Source organism: Myripristis murdjan, chromosome 15 (assembly GCF_902150065.1).
Source record: "Myripristis murdjan chromosome 15, fMyrMur1.1, whole genome shotgun sequence".
NCBI classification, from domain to species: Eukaryota; Metazoa; Chordata; class Actinopteri; order Holocentriformes; family Holocentridae; genus Myripristis; species Myripristis murdjan.
The window spans coordinates 15,696,625-15,712,291 of record NC_043994.1 but is presented as its reverse complement, the minus strand read 5'-3'; the positions used below and the strand labels follow the sequence as shown (position 1 = coordinate 15,712,291).

At 42.1% G+C, this 15,667-nt stretch overlaps 1 protein-coding gene across 4 annotated transcripts; it reads left to right on the top strand.

The window, feature by feature from the left end:
• The first annotated feature begins 703 nt into the window (after positions 1 to 703).
• Positions 704 to 11,940, top strand: ptena (phosphatase and tensin homolog A). 4 transcript variants are annotated; one of them, XM_030070234.1, is made up of 10 exons: positions 704 to 1,694; positions 5,781 to 5,865; positions 6,022 to 6,066; positions 6,168 to 6,211; positions 6,424 to 6,662; positions 6,830 to 6,971; positions 8,885 to 8,953; positions 9,513 to 9,679; positions 10,440 to 10,697; positions 10,946 to 11,940. In XM_030070234.1, exons 1-10 carry the CDS (start codon positions 1,616 to 1,618, stop codon positions 11,138 to 11,140), a joined length of 1,323 nt encoding a protein of 440 aa, XP_029926094.1. In that variant the 5' UTR covers positions 704 to 1,615; the 3' UTR covers positions 11,141 to 11,940. The 4 variants fall into 4 exon arrangements, with proteins under 4 accessions (XP_029926094.1, XP_029926096.1, XP_029926095.1 ...); XM_030070235.1 differs by having other exon boundaries at positions 708 to 1,694; positions 10,955 to 11,940; XM_030070236.1 differs by lacking the exon at positions 8,885 to 8,953.
• The last annotated feature ends 3,727 nt before the right edge of the window (positions 11,941 to 15,667 follow it).

The following is a 15,667-nucleotide window of genomic DNA, read 5'->3' as shown; positions in this document are numbered from 1 at the left end:
GCATTGTTTGCAAATGAGGGTTGGCCGCATGAGTCATGACAATATCATCATCTGAATTATGCAAGGCAGATGTAGGCTACAGTGAGGGATTCAGTCTTTGATCGGTGTCCTAAAACACCACTGGTATGGTCTAGTGCCAAAGGCAAGTATCCTGAAATAGGCTACATTATGAATTGGCATTTTATGGTCTTTTCTTAAAATATAGCCTATGGATTTGTGTTAAATTTAAGCGGTCAAAAACTGATACACCTTGATATTTATTTTATCTGTACATAATGACTGCATGAGATAGGGGCCTACTGTGGGGCATGTGTGTGGCATGAAACAATTTTTGGTATACCAAAAAAAAAAGAAAGAAAGAAAGAAAGAAAGTAAGAAAGAAAAAAAAATAAACCAAGAAAAAAAAAGAAATTAAAAAAATGCATGTCATGGTTTATTAATGTAATTATTAGTATAATTTAGGATTTATTTGAAGAGGTTGCATTAATGTGACACAGTTCATACATTTTTCCACGGCATTCCTAATAAAAGTATATGAATTCATAAGTTACAAGAATATTTAGCACGTTTGCCACTCTGAAATGACAGTTTAAACCGCGAAAAGTGACATTATGTTGGAAACTTCCCTAATTACAGCCACACGTGATCACTTTGACAGAAGGGAGCGTCGCATGCGCCCTGACTGTATCCTTCCGCGACCGTGCAGTAACGCGTTTCTTTCAGGTTTTAATGATTAAAACAATTACTTATGTCGTTTATTTTCCATAATATAAACAGAAAATGTAGTCTATTCATTATTAATTTCAATTACAACTGCGGGTCTTGAATCAACTTCAGAACTATATGGTTAAGGCGGCAGGATATCAGTTCTAAAATCCCAGCCTGCTCTATCTTCTTTTTTTCCTTCGGTGGAGGCCATGATGGGAGCTTGAGAGTTCAGCTGGAGGGAGAGAAACGAGAAAAGATGATTCCCCGGGACGGAACTGTCAAACGAATCTGTGCAGATTTATGATCTTTGTATAGTCAATATACATTCAAGGTGGAGCCTGTCACTTTTTTCAGATGTGTTTTTGGCAATCAGTCGACGACAATGTTGATTCGTTAGAAGGCTTTTGGATCAAAAAAAGAGGTAGCATTAGCTATTGTTGCTAGCTAGCTGTGCTAGCTAGCTAGTTAGCTAGCGAGCTAGCTACGTCTGGGTGACTGGATACGGGTTTTGGGAACCGGTGAGTTCTCCCCTCGCTGTCATTCACAGCGGCTGCTGTTGAGCCATCGGTCTGGACCGTGTCTGACATCTAACGGTTTTCCTGCGGAGAATTGCATGTATTGTATTTGGGGGTGTTTGCAAGACGAATTCCATGATTGGAAAAGTTGGGCCTGCACGGAGGAGCAGAGCGAGGCCCGTCTTTATGATCCAGAAGAAGCCATTCTAATCCTATCGACAACCACTGCTGGCTCTGCTAGCTAGCTCGTCTTTGCGAGGACCTGCAAAATTAAGAGCAGCGAGCGATCTAGAGCAAAGCTATTGCCTGCGTCAGAAACGATCAGACTCCGAATACACGAAAACCTGGTTTTCATCATTTTAAAACCATACGGACTCCTATCACTTGCTACAATGGCTGCGATTATAAAAGAAATGGTCAGCCGGAACAAAAGGAGATATCAGGAGGATGGGTTCGACTTGGACTTAACATGTATCCTTCCTTGTGTTGCTTATTGCCCAAGCACTCAGGACATTGATTAGTAATGTTTAATACCTATATTGATTAGTAGAACTGCAAGCAAATGCCAACTGACTACAGCTAGGTGCTTAGCTTCCTTGCTACTAAGCTAACTGGCTAGGTGATCAGACAGCACAGCGTTGCTGTCATCAAGCATGTTTGAAAGATGGTGGATCTGTCAAACGAGCACGTATAAATGTCACAATCGTATTGTTGCTGGCAAACCCAACCATTTAGCTTGAGCCTGGCGTCTGTTAAAATTAACAACAGGGCATTTGACTGCCCACCAATCACACAGCGGTGCACATTGACGGAATAAATGTGCCAGGCTTGAGGTTGTGAAATTGTCAGTAGTATTACTCAAGTTTCGGCAATCGTTTTTAACCGTTTCCCTGTGGACACAGGTTCAGGTCTGCTCTACAGAATGTTTTAAGATCGTTTTTTTATGAGACATGTGTCATCATGTACATCTGCTTGATGATATGTGGGTTCAAGGTAAGTATTTTCTGCTCTATGGTGACATGACAAGAAGTAGACTGATCTCTGCTAGAACTAAAAAGATGTCGAGGCAGTGTTCCTCATGTAGTCCCAACCTTGCAGAACTGTCTTTCCTGTTGCAGCCTAATATTGTGATGCTACCTCTGACAGAATTACAAGTACTTTTTAAACTGTCCAATTTGCACCTCAGTGAAGATATTTCACCTCTAGATTTAAGAATTGCCACATCTGACAGCTTCCACAGAAGTCATTTCTCAGCTCTGGGCACTGATAGTAGTTGACCTGGTTGCAGCAATGCCAACAGCTCAGAATTCCTGCTTGTCATGGAATTTCAGGGAAGTCATGGAATTTTCAAAAGTCTGTCCCAGACAGGGAAAGACAGTGAATTAAATAAATTATTAGACCAAACCATGGGATATCATGGATTTTTACAGCTTTAATTCATGAAAATATGTCAGTAACTAGTTATTCGCTAATTCTAATATTTATTTTCCATTGCGTTCATGTTAACTTCCCTGGCAGAATGAAATGATGATAAACTTTAATAAGACCTCCGAATCTGAAGTGGGCTTCATCCAGGGGGGAAAAAAAATCATCATTTTTGTCATGGAAATGTAAGGGCATCTTGCATTTGATATAGAGAGGGAACCCCGATAGTTGACGTTGTTACCGCATACATATGTAAACCAGATAAGCAGCTGGTCTGGTTGGTCATGACCAACTACAAGTTAAATGTAGCCCATGACATTGTTGAGAGTGGGTCATGGTTAGTGTTGGTGCTTTGTGATTCAGGTGGCTATGCTCCTGATGTATTGGGACCAGAAAACCTTTATAGGATGACTGACAAGACGAGTCTTACAGTTTGATAATAAAAGTTAAACTTGCGTGTTTTCTAGTCTACGGTGTTAATATGGCAAGTAAAAAATTAAAGGGTCAGAATATTTATGGACATCATTTGCTCTGGTTATTACCAGTATTGTGGTATTCAGATGCACTGGTAATTGCCTTATAATAAACTGGCTTATGATGACTGATAACATCTCTGAGCAGGGGAATTTAATGGAAATAAAATGCACTGAGTCTGAGACGGCCACAATGGCTTAAAAACAGAACTGAGCTCTAGCTGAGCCGGTAGCCGCAATGTAGGTGTTGCCCCTGAAATGTGTGCATCACAAACTTTAGACAGATTTTTCTCACCTGGTTTTGCTAAGTGGTGAATTTGAGGTCACTGTCGGGGGCAGCGTACACAGTGGTGGAGGTGTGAAAGGCTGTGCCACCTTTAGTAGCATCTTTCTTTGGCTTGAAGTTGAAATTTCCTCTTGTTAAAATTTGGGGCCTTTTGGACTATCCCTTTTATCATTTTGGCATGGTATCTAAAAACAATATGGGCCCTCTGCAGTTATGTAATGCAGTATCACAGTTCTGGGAATTGCCCTTAAAATAGAGTGCCAGTGATCTTGTATCAGCATTGCTGTCTGAGTGCTCTCTCTCTCTCTCTCTCTCTCTCTCTCTCTCTCCCCCCCTCTGCTTCTCTCACCCACCATCTCTCCTTTGCTCTTTTTCTTTACTACTCCCACTCTAATTGTCTTTCCCTCCCTCCCTCTCACTTGCCCCTTTTCCTCAGCTCTCCTCCTTTCCTGTCCTCCCAACCCCACCCCCTCCTCTCTCAGCTCTCCCTGGTTCCCACTCTCCCTTTTCCCCCCTCTCTTGCTCTCAGTCATGGATTTGGCGAATGCATAGAGCTGAGGCAGGGCTGGCTTTAGAGAAAAGGCGTGCCTGAAACGGCAGGGTTTTTTTTTTTTTCCCCTTGGAGCTTCCGTCGGGGGTCCCGCATGTGCGTTTCCTCCCAGCTGCAGAGAACGAGCCCCCCGTGCCCTGGGCCGAAGCTCTCCAGGGAGCACTGGAGCTTTTTAAAAACACTTAGAATAGTCTGACTGGAATTGCTTTGCCAGTAGGATCAGGGGTTAGAGCAGCTATTAGATGGCATAGAAAACTTGCATTTGTCTCCTAATTAGGTCTTTGAGGCATTAATGGAAGTTGTTATGATACAGTATGTACAGATATACTGCTACATTGCAGGCCACTGGGAAGTAGTTGAGCAGTATGCAAATAATGTCATAGATTTGCCACTGGGCTTATTGAATTAATGCATTAAGGCTTGTTTTGTGTCACTAAAAAGCCCAACGTATGAGAATGCAAGACAGTTGAGTCTATCTAAAATTTTTTCTTTTGCATTTAGACCTGTTTGAATCTACCAAAAAATACAGTTTTCCTTGTGTGAGTTCGTATGCTTGCATGTGCACACACAAGCAAACTTAAAGATTTTGGGAGAATCAGCCACCCGTTCTCACCGGAGCTATCAGTCGCGTGTGTCAAATTTTTCTGACCAGTTAAAAAACGATTTGGCGCTCAAAAATAAGTTCTGCTTGAAATGAAAGAGACACATCCAATTAGAAATATTCAGCCTTTCTATTTCTGACACCGTGACAGGAAATGTAAGAAAAGGTCGCCCTTTAGTCTGTGGTTAAAGTGTGGAATCCCACAGCTTATGTCAACAAGCAGACTTCAGTTACAGGTAGGCGTTGGAGCTGAGCCTTGAAGACATGCGTGCCAACTCAATTATTCTTTTTTGCTGCAACATGACACTGATATGTGCCTTTAAGATTGTATGCATATCACAGTGTAATTGGTTTTGACATTTTTCCCTTCTATTCTACACTCTAGTATGGAGCCCCGCTCACTGATGTAAGGCATCTGTAAAGAAGGCAGACAAGGTGTAGCAAGAGCAAGGTGGTTGAGCCAAAAGTTGCATTTGTGGTTAAAAAAAAAAGTGTGGCTGTTAAAGCAGTGCTGTACACTTGTGTCATGTCACTCCCTCAATGTGTCACATATTTGCAACCGCTGCATTTGAACATACCCATGTTGCATCTGCACTTTACCACTTTTATCAAATCATTTCTGTCTGTTCCTGCATTTGATTTTTTTCAAAGCTCAGAAGAGTGATAAGCCAAACATTTGCAATGATCTCAATATAACTTTGAGCTCTAAAAATACATGCAGGTCAGGGAGTGGAGACTCTCCTAGTGCACCCACATGTGGGCCTGGCTTGAGCAGGAGCCCTACTCCAGTCCTCTCTGCCTGCTTCTCACAGTCAAGGCCATCTGTCACAACACACACAGACTGATCAGAGCCCCTCCTTGGTGCTCTCATCTATCCATAACTGTACAGTGACACCCTCATATTGACACTGGCTGAAGCATTTTCATGCTGTGCTGCTCTTTTCTGTCACTGGGTAATTGTGCTTTAACAGTGTTGTTGTTGTTTTTTCTTTTAAGATGCACATGGTGAAATTATGTGCAGTCCGGAGAGTAATGTCTTAATCAGTGTACACCTTGTTACATGGCCATTGAAAGCATGTGTTCAGGAATTTCTTGACTAGACTTCATCATGTTGCACATGTTCTGGGTACCTATGTAAGTTTCAGCCTTCATTGGCTGGAAAAAAAAGTTTGCTTTTCACAGGCATGCCAAATGTATGTTTCCTTGACCACAGCTTGAACAGATATCTATCCAAACATCATTGCTATGGGCTTTCCAGCAGAGAGACTTGAAGGCGTGTACAGAAACAATATAGATGATGTTGTACGGTGAGTTGTCCTCTCATCTTCTGAATTGAAATGTGGACAGAAGAAAGGAAATGTTGAATGGCACCAAAAATATTTATTCTTAGTCAGTTTGCTTATGTAGGCCCACTTGTTCCGATATTTATGTTTTCTGACTGGATTTGTTCTCTCCTGCAACAGGTTTCTTGACTCAAAGCATAAAAACCATTACAAAATCTACAACCTGTAAGTGTCCGCTAAAATGCTAATCCCTAAACTGCTTTTGTGTTTACTTAGTAACTTCCCTCAGTGTGATTGCTGACTGGATTTTGTTCTTCCTATTTCAGCTGCGCAGAAAGACACTACGATGCTGCCAAATTTAACTGCAGAGGTAGGCCGTCTCGCACATGCAACAGTCACATCCCGTCTTTTTGTGCAGTCTCACATTATGCCTGCCCTGAAAGCCTGACACACACAAGGTCACTGAAATCTCTCCCTGCTGTCCACTGTGTCTTTTCTCTCCTTTCTATCTCCTCTGACCCATCTGGCACCGTCCTCATCCGTCACCATCTTTGTGTGGCTCTGCATCCCTTCACACATCAGTTGCACAGTACCCCTTCGAAGACCATAACCCGCCTCAGCTGGAGCTGATAAAGCCGTTTTGTGAAGATCTGGACCAGTGGCTCAGCGAGGACGACAATCACGTGGCAGCCATCCACTGTAAGGCAGGGAAAGGCCGCACAGGTGTTATGATCTGCGCCTATCTGCTCCACCGCGGCAAATTCCTGGAGGCGCAGGAGGCACTTGACTTCTACGGCGAAGTCAGGACAAGGGACAAGAAGGTGCGCTTGTCTTGGACCAAATGTCTAAATGCAGCATACTGTCACCACTTCACTTTATCATGAACACACAGAAAAGAGACGACCGTTTGTGGATTTTGGAGTGCAAAACTGGTCTGGTGGTTTATGGAAGGGCAGGATGTCTAAGCATGTTCTTGTTCTTGTTGCAGGGAGTAACGATCCCCAGCCAGCGTCGCTACGTGTATTATTACAGCTACCTACTGAAGAATCAGCTGGAGTACAAGCCGGTGGCGCTGCTCTTCCACAAAATGGTGTTCGAGACTCTCCCCATGTTCAGCGGGGGCACCTGCAGTGAGTCACACTCATGTTCAACTTTAACTCCAAACTAGGGCGTAGGCATGCACACCACTGTTCAAATGAAGCGAGAGCCTTGGATGTGTTGTGCACAGCAGGGCTCACCCACGCTGCAGTTTAGCACTATGGATCAGGTCATCCTTTGTGGTTAGAGTTGAGTCGTCCTCTGCCAAGGTTTTGAAACAGTGACTGAAATCTCTGCAGTATTTTTGGACCTTTGACTAACAAGGGCAGCTTTTTATTGATTAGGTTGGAGAAACTGTCAGTTACCTATATTCCCCTTTTTGCTACTTTCAACAAAGCAGGCTTTTAATGCGCGGTTGGAAAAAAAAAAAAAAAAAAAAGGTTGGATCAGACACTCAGGTGTGGTGGAATTTTCTTAAGAAAAACACCATGCACAAATTGTTTGTATAATTTCAATAGCCTCACAAGTCAGACATTCTTTGCAAAGTCAAGTGAGGAGGATTCTGAGACGTCATTACCCTTGTTAGGTGTTAGGGAGGAACACCTCTTCAAGTGCTAGCCCTGTGATTGCATTCATTTGTTCATTTTGCAGCGTGATGCAAAATGCCCACTGCCCACTGCTTAGGGGAATTACAGTATACACAGTTTAGGCGGTGCTGAAGCCTAAGAGCCTGCAGAAGGGAAATAGAATGTGCCCTCATACACCAGGCGGTGTGGTAGAAGTGAAACAAGCATCAGCTAACGGCAGGCTAGCACACTACATACATATAATGAGAAGTGCTTTGAGGTCAGTATTTTTAGTGATTCACTGTAGATTCGCTTACTCCAATCATGTATATTTACACATTATTGCATATTTTCTTCACGTTTAAGTAGTACGAGTTATTTGAAAAATCATTGATATTCAATCAGTGGCAGTTGGTATCCTCTCTGGTGGCAGTTAATCAGAAGCACACATCAATAATCTGACCCGCAATTTGCTTGATATTAAAACGTGGTGTTCCAATCAAGGCCATAAATCAACCTCAACAATACTGACTCTGAGTTGTATACATCCTGTAAGATAAGATGAATATGATAACAATTGGCATTTGTATTGTAGTCTATGGTTAGAGCTTGGGTAAAATTTCTAAACAGATAATGCTAATTTTCCACCTTTCACTGATTGTGAAGTAATTGAATTTCATCGTAAAACACTGCGCATGTGCTCCAGTTACTCGACTGTTTCACGGTAGTTTTTTCAGAGTGAAATAGTACTCCCCATCTTAGCCCACGAGGGGGAGAAAAAAAAAATCAAATAATCCTGTTTTCTGCTCAAATGTTTGAGTCGTGGAACATTGTCCTCTTTTATGTACCTGAACCTGTCAGATTTAGACTGTTGTCTGTCTTCTTCCTTGATATTTGTGTGGCCTCTTCACCCTAACACTTGACTGCTAAACTGCCCTGACTGCATTGATCCTTCTCTTTCCTTCTAACGCTACCTTAAAAAGGCCCTATTCTGAGTTTGACATCTCAATCTCCACATGGACACACACAACACTTTCCTCAATCTTTAGGTCTTAGTCCATTAAAAGGCCTTTTGAAGAGAAGCTAATTTGATAGTGTTATCTGCTATAAATGGCCCAACATCAGGCATTACACTTTGTTAAATCCTATGCGATGTGGTCATTGGAGGTTCTCTGCAATCTCAAGTTCCCCCTTTTTCCCTTCTCCTTTTGAATTTGTATATCTTACAGTACACCAGGTCCCTTGTTAATGATTGAGTTAAGATGTCCATTTCTACTTGATAGCCACGTATGTTGTCTTAAAGCTGTATGGATGCAAAAAAGGGCATAATTGCTTTCTGTACATATGTGTAGAGATCTGTGTTTGTGCCTGCTCTCCTGTCAAGCCCCAGACAGGCCAGTCAGGCCCTGTTTGTGATAATCTCCTTCTTTCTCTCTAAGGGGACAGTACCGTTAAAAACAGGAGCGAGCCGACCCCTCAGGGCTTCAAGAAAGGGAATTGGCATTGGGGTAAATGAGCCTTTCATCCATTATTATTTCACTCATTTGCTTTCATCTGGCCTCAGAGATCCATCAGGCAGAACCAGTCTGAGGTTAGACATATTGCAGGATAAGAATACCTTATAGGCATATTAAGAAATCCCCCTCCCCCCAACTCCACCACCCACCCCAAGAAGAGGTCGAAAATTCTTACTGATGCAACATATTGAGTTGGTCTTGGACCAGACCGTGACTGTCTGTCAGAATAGGGTCCTATGTCTTTGGTTCTGGGTCTCTTTGGGTGTTTTATTTGTGGTCTTTAACTTTCCTTTCTTCCTCCTTAATTTTGAGGAAATGTTTTGTCAGTTTTTGAACCTGTTCATTGGGAGGGCAGGGGGTTGCTTTTCTCTGTCAAACTCATGATAATAACACTGGTATCCTGTCTTGCTCTCTGATTCACTCCCTGTTCCTTCACTTCTTTCTTTCTGTCTGTCTTTCTTCTTTTCTGTTTGGGTGCTTGGTGTTTCTTTCTGTCCCTCCCTCACAATCTCTCACAAACCTGCCCCATGCAACGTTGACACTTTTGCAGATCCGCAGTTCGTGGTGTACCAGCTCAAAGTCAAGATTCACACGTCCAACCCCGCTCACACACGGCGTGAGGACAAGCACATGTATTTTGAATTCCCCCAGCCGCTGCCAGTTTGTGGAGACATCAAAGTGGAGTTCTTCCATAAACAAAATAAAATGATGAAGAAGGTTGGTTTCGTGTGTGTGTGTGTGTGTGTGTGTGTGTACACATGCGTGTGCATTTGCGTGCACTCTAATTTCTCAGACAAAACTTGTGCAGCTACTCTTCATTTCATTTCCTGTGATACAATGCAGGGCTTTTACCAGATGTCAATCACTTTGCCTCATTCGATTGATCTGTACTGCTAGGGCATTTGATTGATCAGTGTCAAAAAAGCAAGGGCTGAACAGTTAATTGAAAATTTGTCAAAATTAAATTGCACAAAATGTGTTTTTTTGTAAATAAATTGTAATATATAGTGTGAAAAATATTGTGGTGTTACAGAGATGACCTGGCCTAAATTGAATTCCCCAGATGTAAGACACACACAAAAAAAATCACATCATTTTAACAGTTTGTTTTTTGTTTTTGTTTTTTCATGTTTTTCAGTGAAAATGAATATTATGTTGCAAAAATTTGCATCTATGCTAAAATGAATCATACTTCATTATCTGTGAGGAAAAATGCAGTTTATTTATATATTTGTTTTTTAACTATATCATTGAACCCTAGTCATCACTGATGTCTGCAATTGCAACCAGGGACTCTCCTCACTTTTATTTCCATGGTGGCTACTAAATCATTGAATTCTAGTTGACTAGCTGTTAATTCAGTTTTAGTTACCCACAGTTCTGTTGCGATAGAGATTTAGGCCAAAAACTGTTTGAGTGAGGAATTCCTGCTGCCCCCCTCTCAGTACATCTCTTCATTTCTTGCATCTGCCCCCAGGATAAAATGTTTCACTTTTGGGTGAACACTTTCTTCATCCCTGGACCAGAGGAGAGCGGGGAGAAGGTGGAGAACGGGACGGTAGTGAACGATGTAGACAGCCTGCCCGGCCAGCAGGCCGGGCCGGGTCAGGGCCAGCCCCAGAGCGCTGAGCGCAGGGACAGCGACAGGGACTACCTCATCCTGGCGCTCACTAAGAACGACTTGGACAAGGCCAACAAAGACAAAGCTAACCGCTACTTCTCGCCAAACTTCAAGGTGAGCATGGGCAGATGCAGACAGAATTTTGCATTTGAGTTGTACAAAAAGATCTGTAGTTTGTTAGTGTTTTTTTAGTCTGTTGGAAATACCTAATTTAATAACATTTTTCCTTTTGGGGGGGCATGTCCAAACAGATACGACTTTGCCTTTCTGTCTTTTTTTTTTTTTTTTTTTTCCCTTCAATTTTAATATTGTCATTTTAATTAATTCTTTACATGGACTGATGTCCGTTCTCTTGTCACTTGATCTTTCAGGTGAAGTTGTATTTCACAAAAACCGTGGAGGAGCCTTCGAATTCTGAGGCAAGCACTTCAACATCCGTCACTCCGGACGTTAGCGACAATGAGCCAGACCATTATCGATATTCCGACACCACTGACTCTGATCCGGAAAATGAACCTTTTGACGAGGAGCAGCACACACAGATCACAAAAGTGTGAACTCTTTTTAAAAGGAAGAGAAGAAAATATACACCAGAAAAAGGAGAAAACTTGAATATGAACTCAAAAAGAAGAACCTTTGTCCCTTTTCCTCCCCCAGACGGCAATAGAATATCATCATGTCAAATGCCAATTTTAGGGAAAAAAAGATGAATATCCTGACCAATATATTGTTTTTATTATTGTTTTTTCTTTGGCACGGCTGTGTACCATATGCGAGGTATCGACACTGTTGCCCCGTGGGAAAAGGTGCTGTAGCTCTAAAAATGTGTTTATATATATATACATACGTATATGTATATACATATATACATGCATATATAAGCAAACTTTTTTTGTGTGTCAAAGACAATGGAAAGAGTACCACAATCAGGAGACGGGAGTTGAAGTGTGGGAGAAGTTAGAAAGATATACTAGGACTATGCTGCTCCTTCTCCTGTCTAAACCAAGGCCAGTGCTGCAGTCACTTTGTTTCTCCCTCTCTTCTCCTCCTCTCCCTTCTCCTCTCATCTTCTACTCTCCCTACCCTCCATCTCTCCTTCCTATCCTCCTTTACTGTGAATGCTTCTTGTGCTCTTTGCAGGCTGTCTCGTGACTTTTGGCCTTTGTGCAGTGCAAACTGCATGCGGGCAGTGGGTTGGGGGTGGGCGGGGTTATGAAGAGGCTGTGATGATGTCTAAAGCATTGCCATTCCTTTTCCCACTGTGTATACGTTAAATTATGCAGAACAAGGCATCCCATGTAATTGTCAATGTTTTTTTTTATCCTAAGATAATAAAAATATAATACACAAAACAGCAGGGAGACAAGTGTTTGCAATAATGTCAACACTACATTTAAAGGACAATGGTGGTGTGCATGTATTGGAATTGGCGTCCATCCCTAATAAATGTATGCAATGTTGTCTTTTCTTAAAGAAACCAGCTTTGAGATGTGTCTTCTGCGTGGGGTTCCCCAATGCTCCAAGTCATGAAAGACTTCCTGGTGTGCTCAGACAATTACATCAGAGGTTTATGTAATGGTCCCCTTTTGCCGATTGAAGTCAAGAAAATGAATTTGTAATATGTAGTTGTCATTATACGCAAAGTTGTGTATCCGTGATGCCCGCACATGTACTGTTTTTCAGCAGCATTTTTTTTTTTTAACACCATAACTTCCAGCCAGATACCTCGTGAAATGGTAGCACCCAAACCCCATAACCTAATTGTAGCACAAGGGGGCTGGTGTATATGGAGTGAGTCAGGCAGGTAGATGTGCATGAGCTCTGTGCTTGATGATGTGAAAAATGCTGTAAAGCAGGTTGTCATTGCAGCTGCTGGAACTATGTTAACAGTAACTTCCTGCTTTAAAGGTCAGCACTACAAATAGGGTGGGACCTGAGGTAGGGAAGTGATGGAGGGATTATTATGAAAGTACAACTGAGGGCAAAGAGCCCATTTTTGACTATATTCAAACAGAGCATTGCCTCATACAGTGGCTGAGCACCTGTGTTTATGGCATTAACACTTTGGTCATAGGGCCAGGGCGAATGTCGGTCTGTAGCCTATTATGTGCAGTTTCCCCTTGTTAGAGAGGCATTGCGCAACAAAGAAACCAAACAACTGCTGATAGCTCAGGTTGATAAATTTTGTATGGCCATAAAAAGGACCATGAGGTAGTGGACATTGAAAAGACTAGGCCTAGATTCACTTTCAGTTAAGATTAAAAAATGGCAACTAATTTATTCAGCTTATCCTTGTGCATCATTTCTTACTGAAGTAAATTGTGTTGAATTTTGATTATGACTAAGGCAGTTTCAGCCTGAACTGAGTGACTTGAAAAGTGAGCTGACCCCAACTTTGGTAAAGACATAATTTGTGAGAAAATGTTGGCCTGATGTAATACCGAATCTTGAGCGCCACATGCAGTGTGGCTTCTGTTGGCTTTAGAGTTGTTCTCCAGCTGAAACGGGCAGAGGAAGGAAAGGGTAGCAGCCCTGGAGGGAGCTGCCCCAGGCCTTGGTAAGAGAAGCCTGCTATATGCACAGCCTCCCCAAATGAAAGAGTAACAGGATTAACGACCATGTCACTATGATAGGAGACAGGGAGTGGCAAGACCCTGGCCAAAGCATGGCTCAAAGTCCCCTGATAATAAAATAAAGTATGAATTAAATATATATATTTTTTAAAAGTGTTCCACCCCCAGAGGCAGTCAGTCACATAATCCCCTTCTGCTCTATTAAGACTTGGTCCCCAGTTCTCTCGTGTTGATAGAGACATCAAAGCCAAGCAGCGCGCCGTCGAATGAGACAGGCAACAGTCGCAAGGGCCCAGCTGTAATTGGCTGAGCTGAGAAGGAGGGGAGAGAGAGACTCTGCTAGATTAATAATGAATGTGCTGTGCTGGGTTGTGTGAGAGACCAGAGAGATGCCTTAGCTCTCTACAGGCAAGATGAGACTGAAGTGAATGAAGAGGCTGCTGGGTTCGCTGGGGGAGAAGCTCAAGCTAGAGAGAGTCCACATCTTGTTTTTGTTTGGCCTGCCCCCCCTCATACCACCCCTACTTCCCCTCCATCCCCCTCCCCACACATGGCAGAGGCATCTGACATATTAAGCCAATCAATATACAGCTTCATTTGTGTGTTTTGTTTTCTTTCCTGGAGAAAAGTGTCCGTTTTTGTTGGTTTTTCCACAAGTAAGATGCTGTAAAGGTAGCGTGTTTGGAAAAACAATTTGGAAATCTGCTTTACAAAGAGAACGCATGAAACAATCCACTACGCAAAGTCTTGATTCTGAATAATACACAGCTGTTGTGTGTTTTTGCACTACTGTTTGTATATCTTACATATGTTTGATTCTATAATGTGGGTCACGCCATATACATCCAGCAGGAACACATTACGATACAATACGATAGGATAAAGGCTTTATATATATATGACCAAATAGTCCTGATCCTTAATCGGCACAGTGCTGAGAATCTGTTTGCAAAGCTTGTCTCTCTCCTCCTCTGTTTCTATCAGTAGAGCCTGGCGTTACCCGTTCCATGCTTCAAACAACTGTACTGTGAAAGGAAAAAAACTCGATACTAAATGCAGAGATTTAAGCATAGTATTATGACCAAATGGGGGGTCAGTCTGGCCTACAAAGAGAAGATAAGCCCAAGCTGGTAACCCCATTTCCCTTCCATCTGTTGGTAGCAGTTGTAGAGCATGGCTGCGCTCACCAGGACCTGGCAACCCCTCCCCCAAGCCCTCTTTCTCTGGCTGACTGCACAGCTGTGTTGCGTTTGGATTAGGCCAAGAATAAAACAGGAAGTAGAAATTAAACAAAAGCTTAAAAAAAACCACACAGGCACTGTAAGTTACCAAAGACTCAGCAGCACGACTGACAGCCTGTGGAAAAAAGTGCACACATGCACACACCCACACGCGTGCACTGGCTCGTGCACGGACACACAAACATTCTATGTACAAAGTCATACTCTACCTCCCACAGATGCACATAAGCCCACTCAGGACCACAAGCATATCGTTTCTCTGTGCCCACACTCATGCTTACACATATGGTCTTTTTACATGCAAAGTGCCTCTCTACTCAATACTCCTCATGGTGGTGTATAATGGCAGCTGACGCAAACACAGTCAGTCAATCTAAGATTCATCAGTATTGTGATGATGTTAATATAATTGTTGAAGTATTTTGTTTATGAAATATAACATGCCAACAATATAATTACATTACAATTAAGCCCTTACTCTTGCTGATTATGAATAATCAGATTAAGGCACCTGAAGTACTCTGATCACAGACGCATGCACTCTCATTTCTCGGACTAATCAACAGCCAAGCATCCTTTATTTCCTAAGTAAAATGGTAACTCTTGATCTTTTGCCGGCAAGTGGCTAGTCTTTCTTGCAGCTTTCTTGAACTAATTACACACAATGAGGGCGCCATCCAGTCCAACTTTTGTGTTCATTTGACTACTTATTTATTTATTTATTGTATAAGTTACACTGAGGAGTTTTGATTTATTTTACCAGAATTTAGATTTCACCAACTTCAAATATTGATTATTCTTTCAGTACCTAATGGATAAAAGCAGCACTTGGTAATATTGGAGAAGGGATATAGGGTGCAACCCTATTGAGACCCTAAACTTAGTGACATTTTCACCCAATTCAGTCTTCAGGTTTCTCCTTTTATGTGTGAATGTGCTAAAATTGTTGTACCCAGAGAGAGCAAACAGGAACTTGACTTAATGAGGAAGTAGAATTGGGAAGGAGAGAGATGGAAACAAGGTAGCCTAACTGTGGAGCAGGACACTGTCATTAGTTAGCAGGCAAGGTGCATTCAGCTGTCTGTTCATTAATACTGCAGGCTGGTAAAGATATAAGCACAAATAACCAAAGAAAAATGAAATGTATCAGTGAACACTGTTGGTTGAGTAAATCCATAAAGCTGATGCTTTTTATAAGTTAGACAAACTGTCGATGAAAGTACACCAAATGTTTTCAGAGCATATTACTTTTTACTGTAAAGACCTGAGT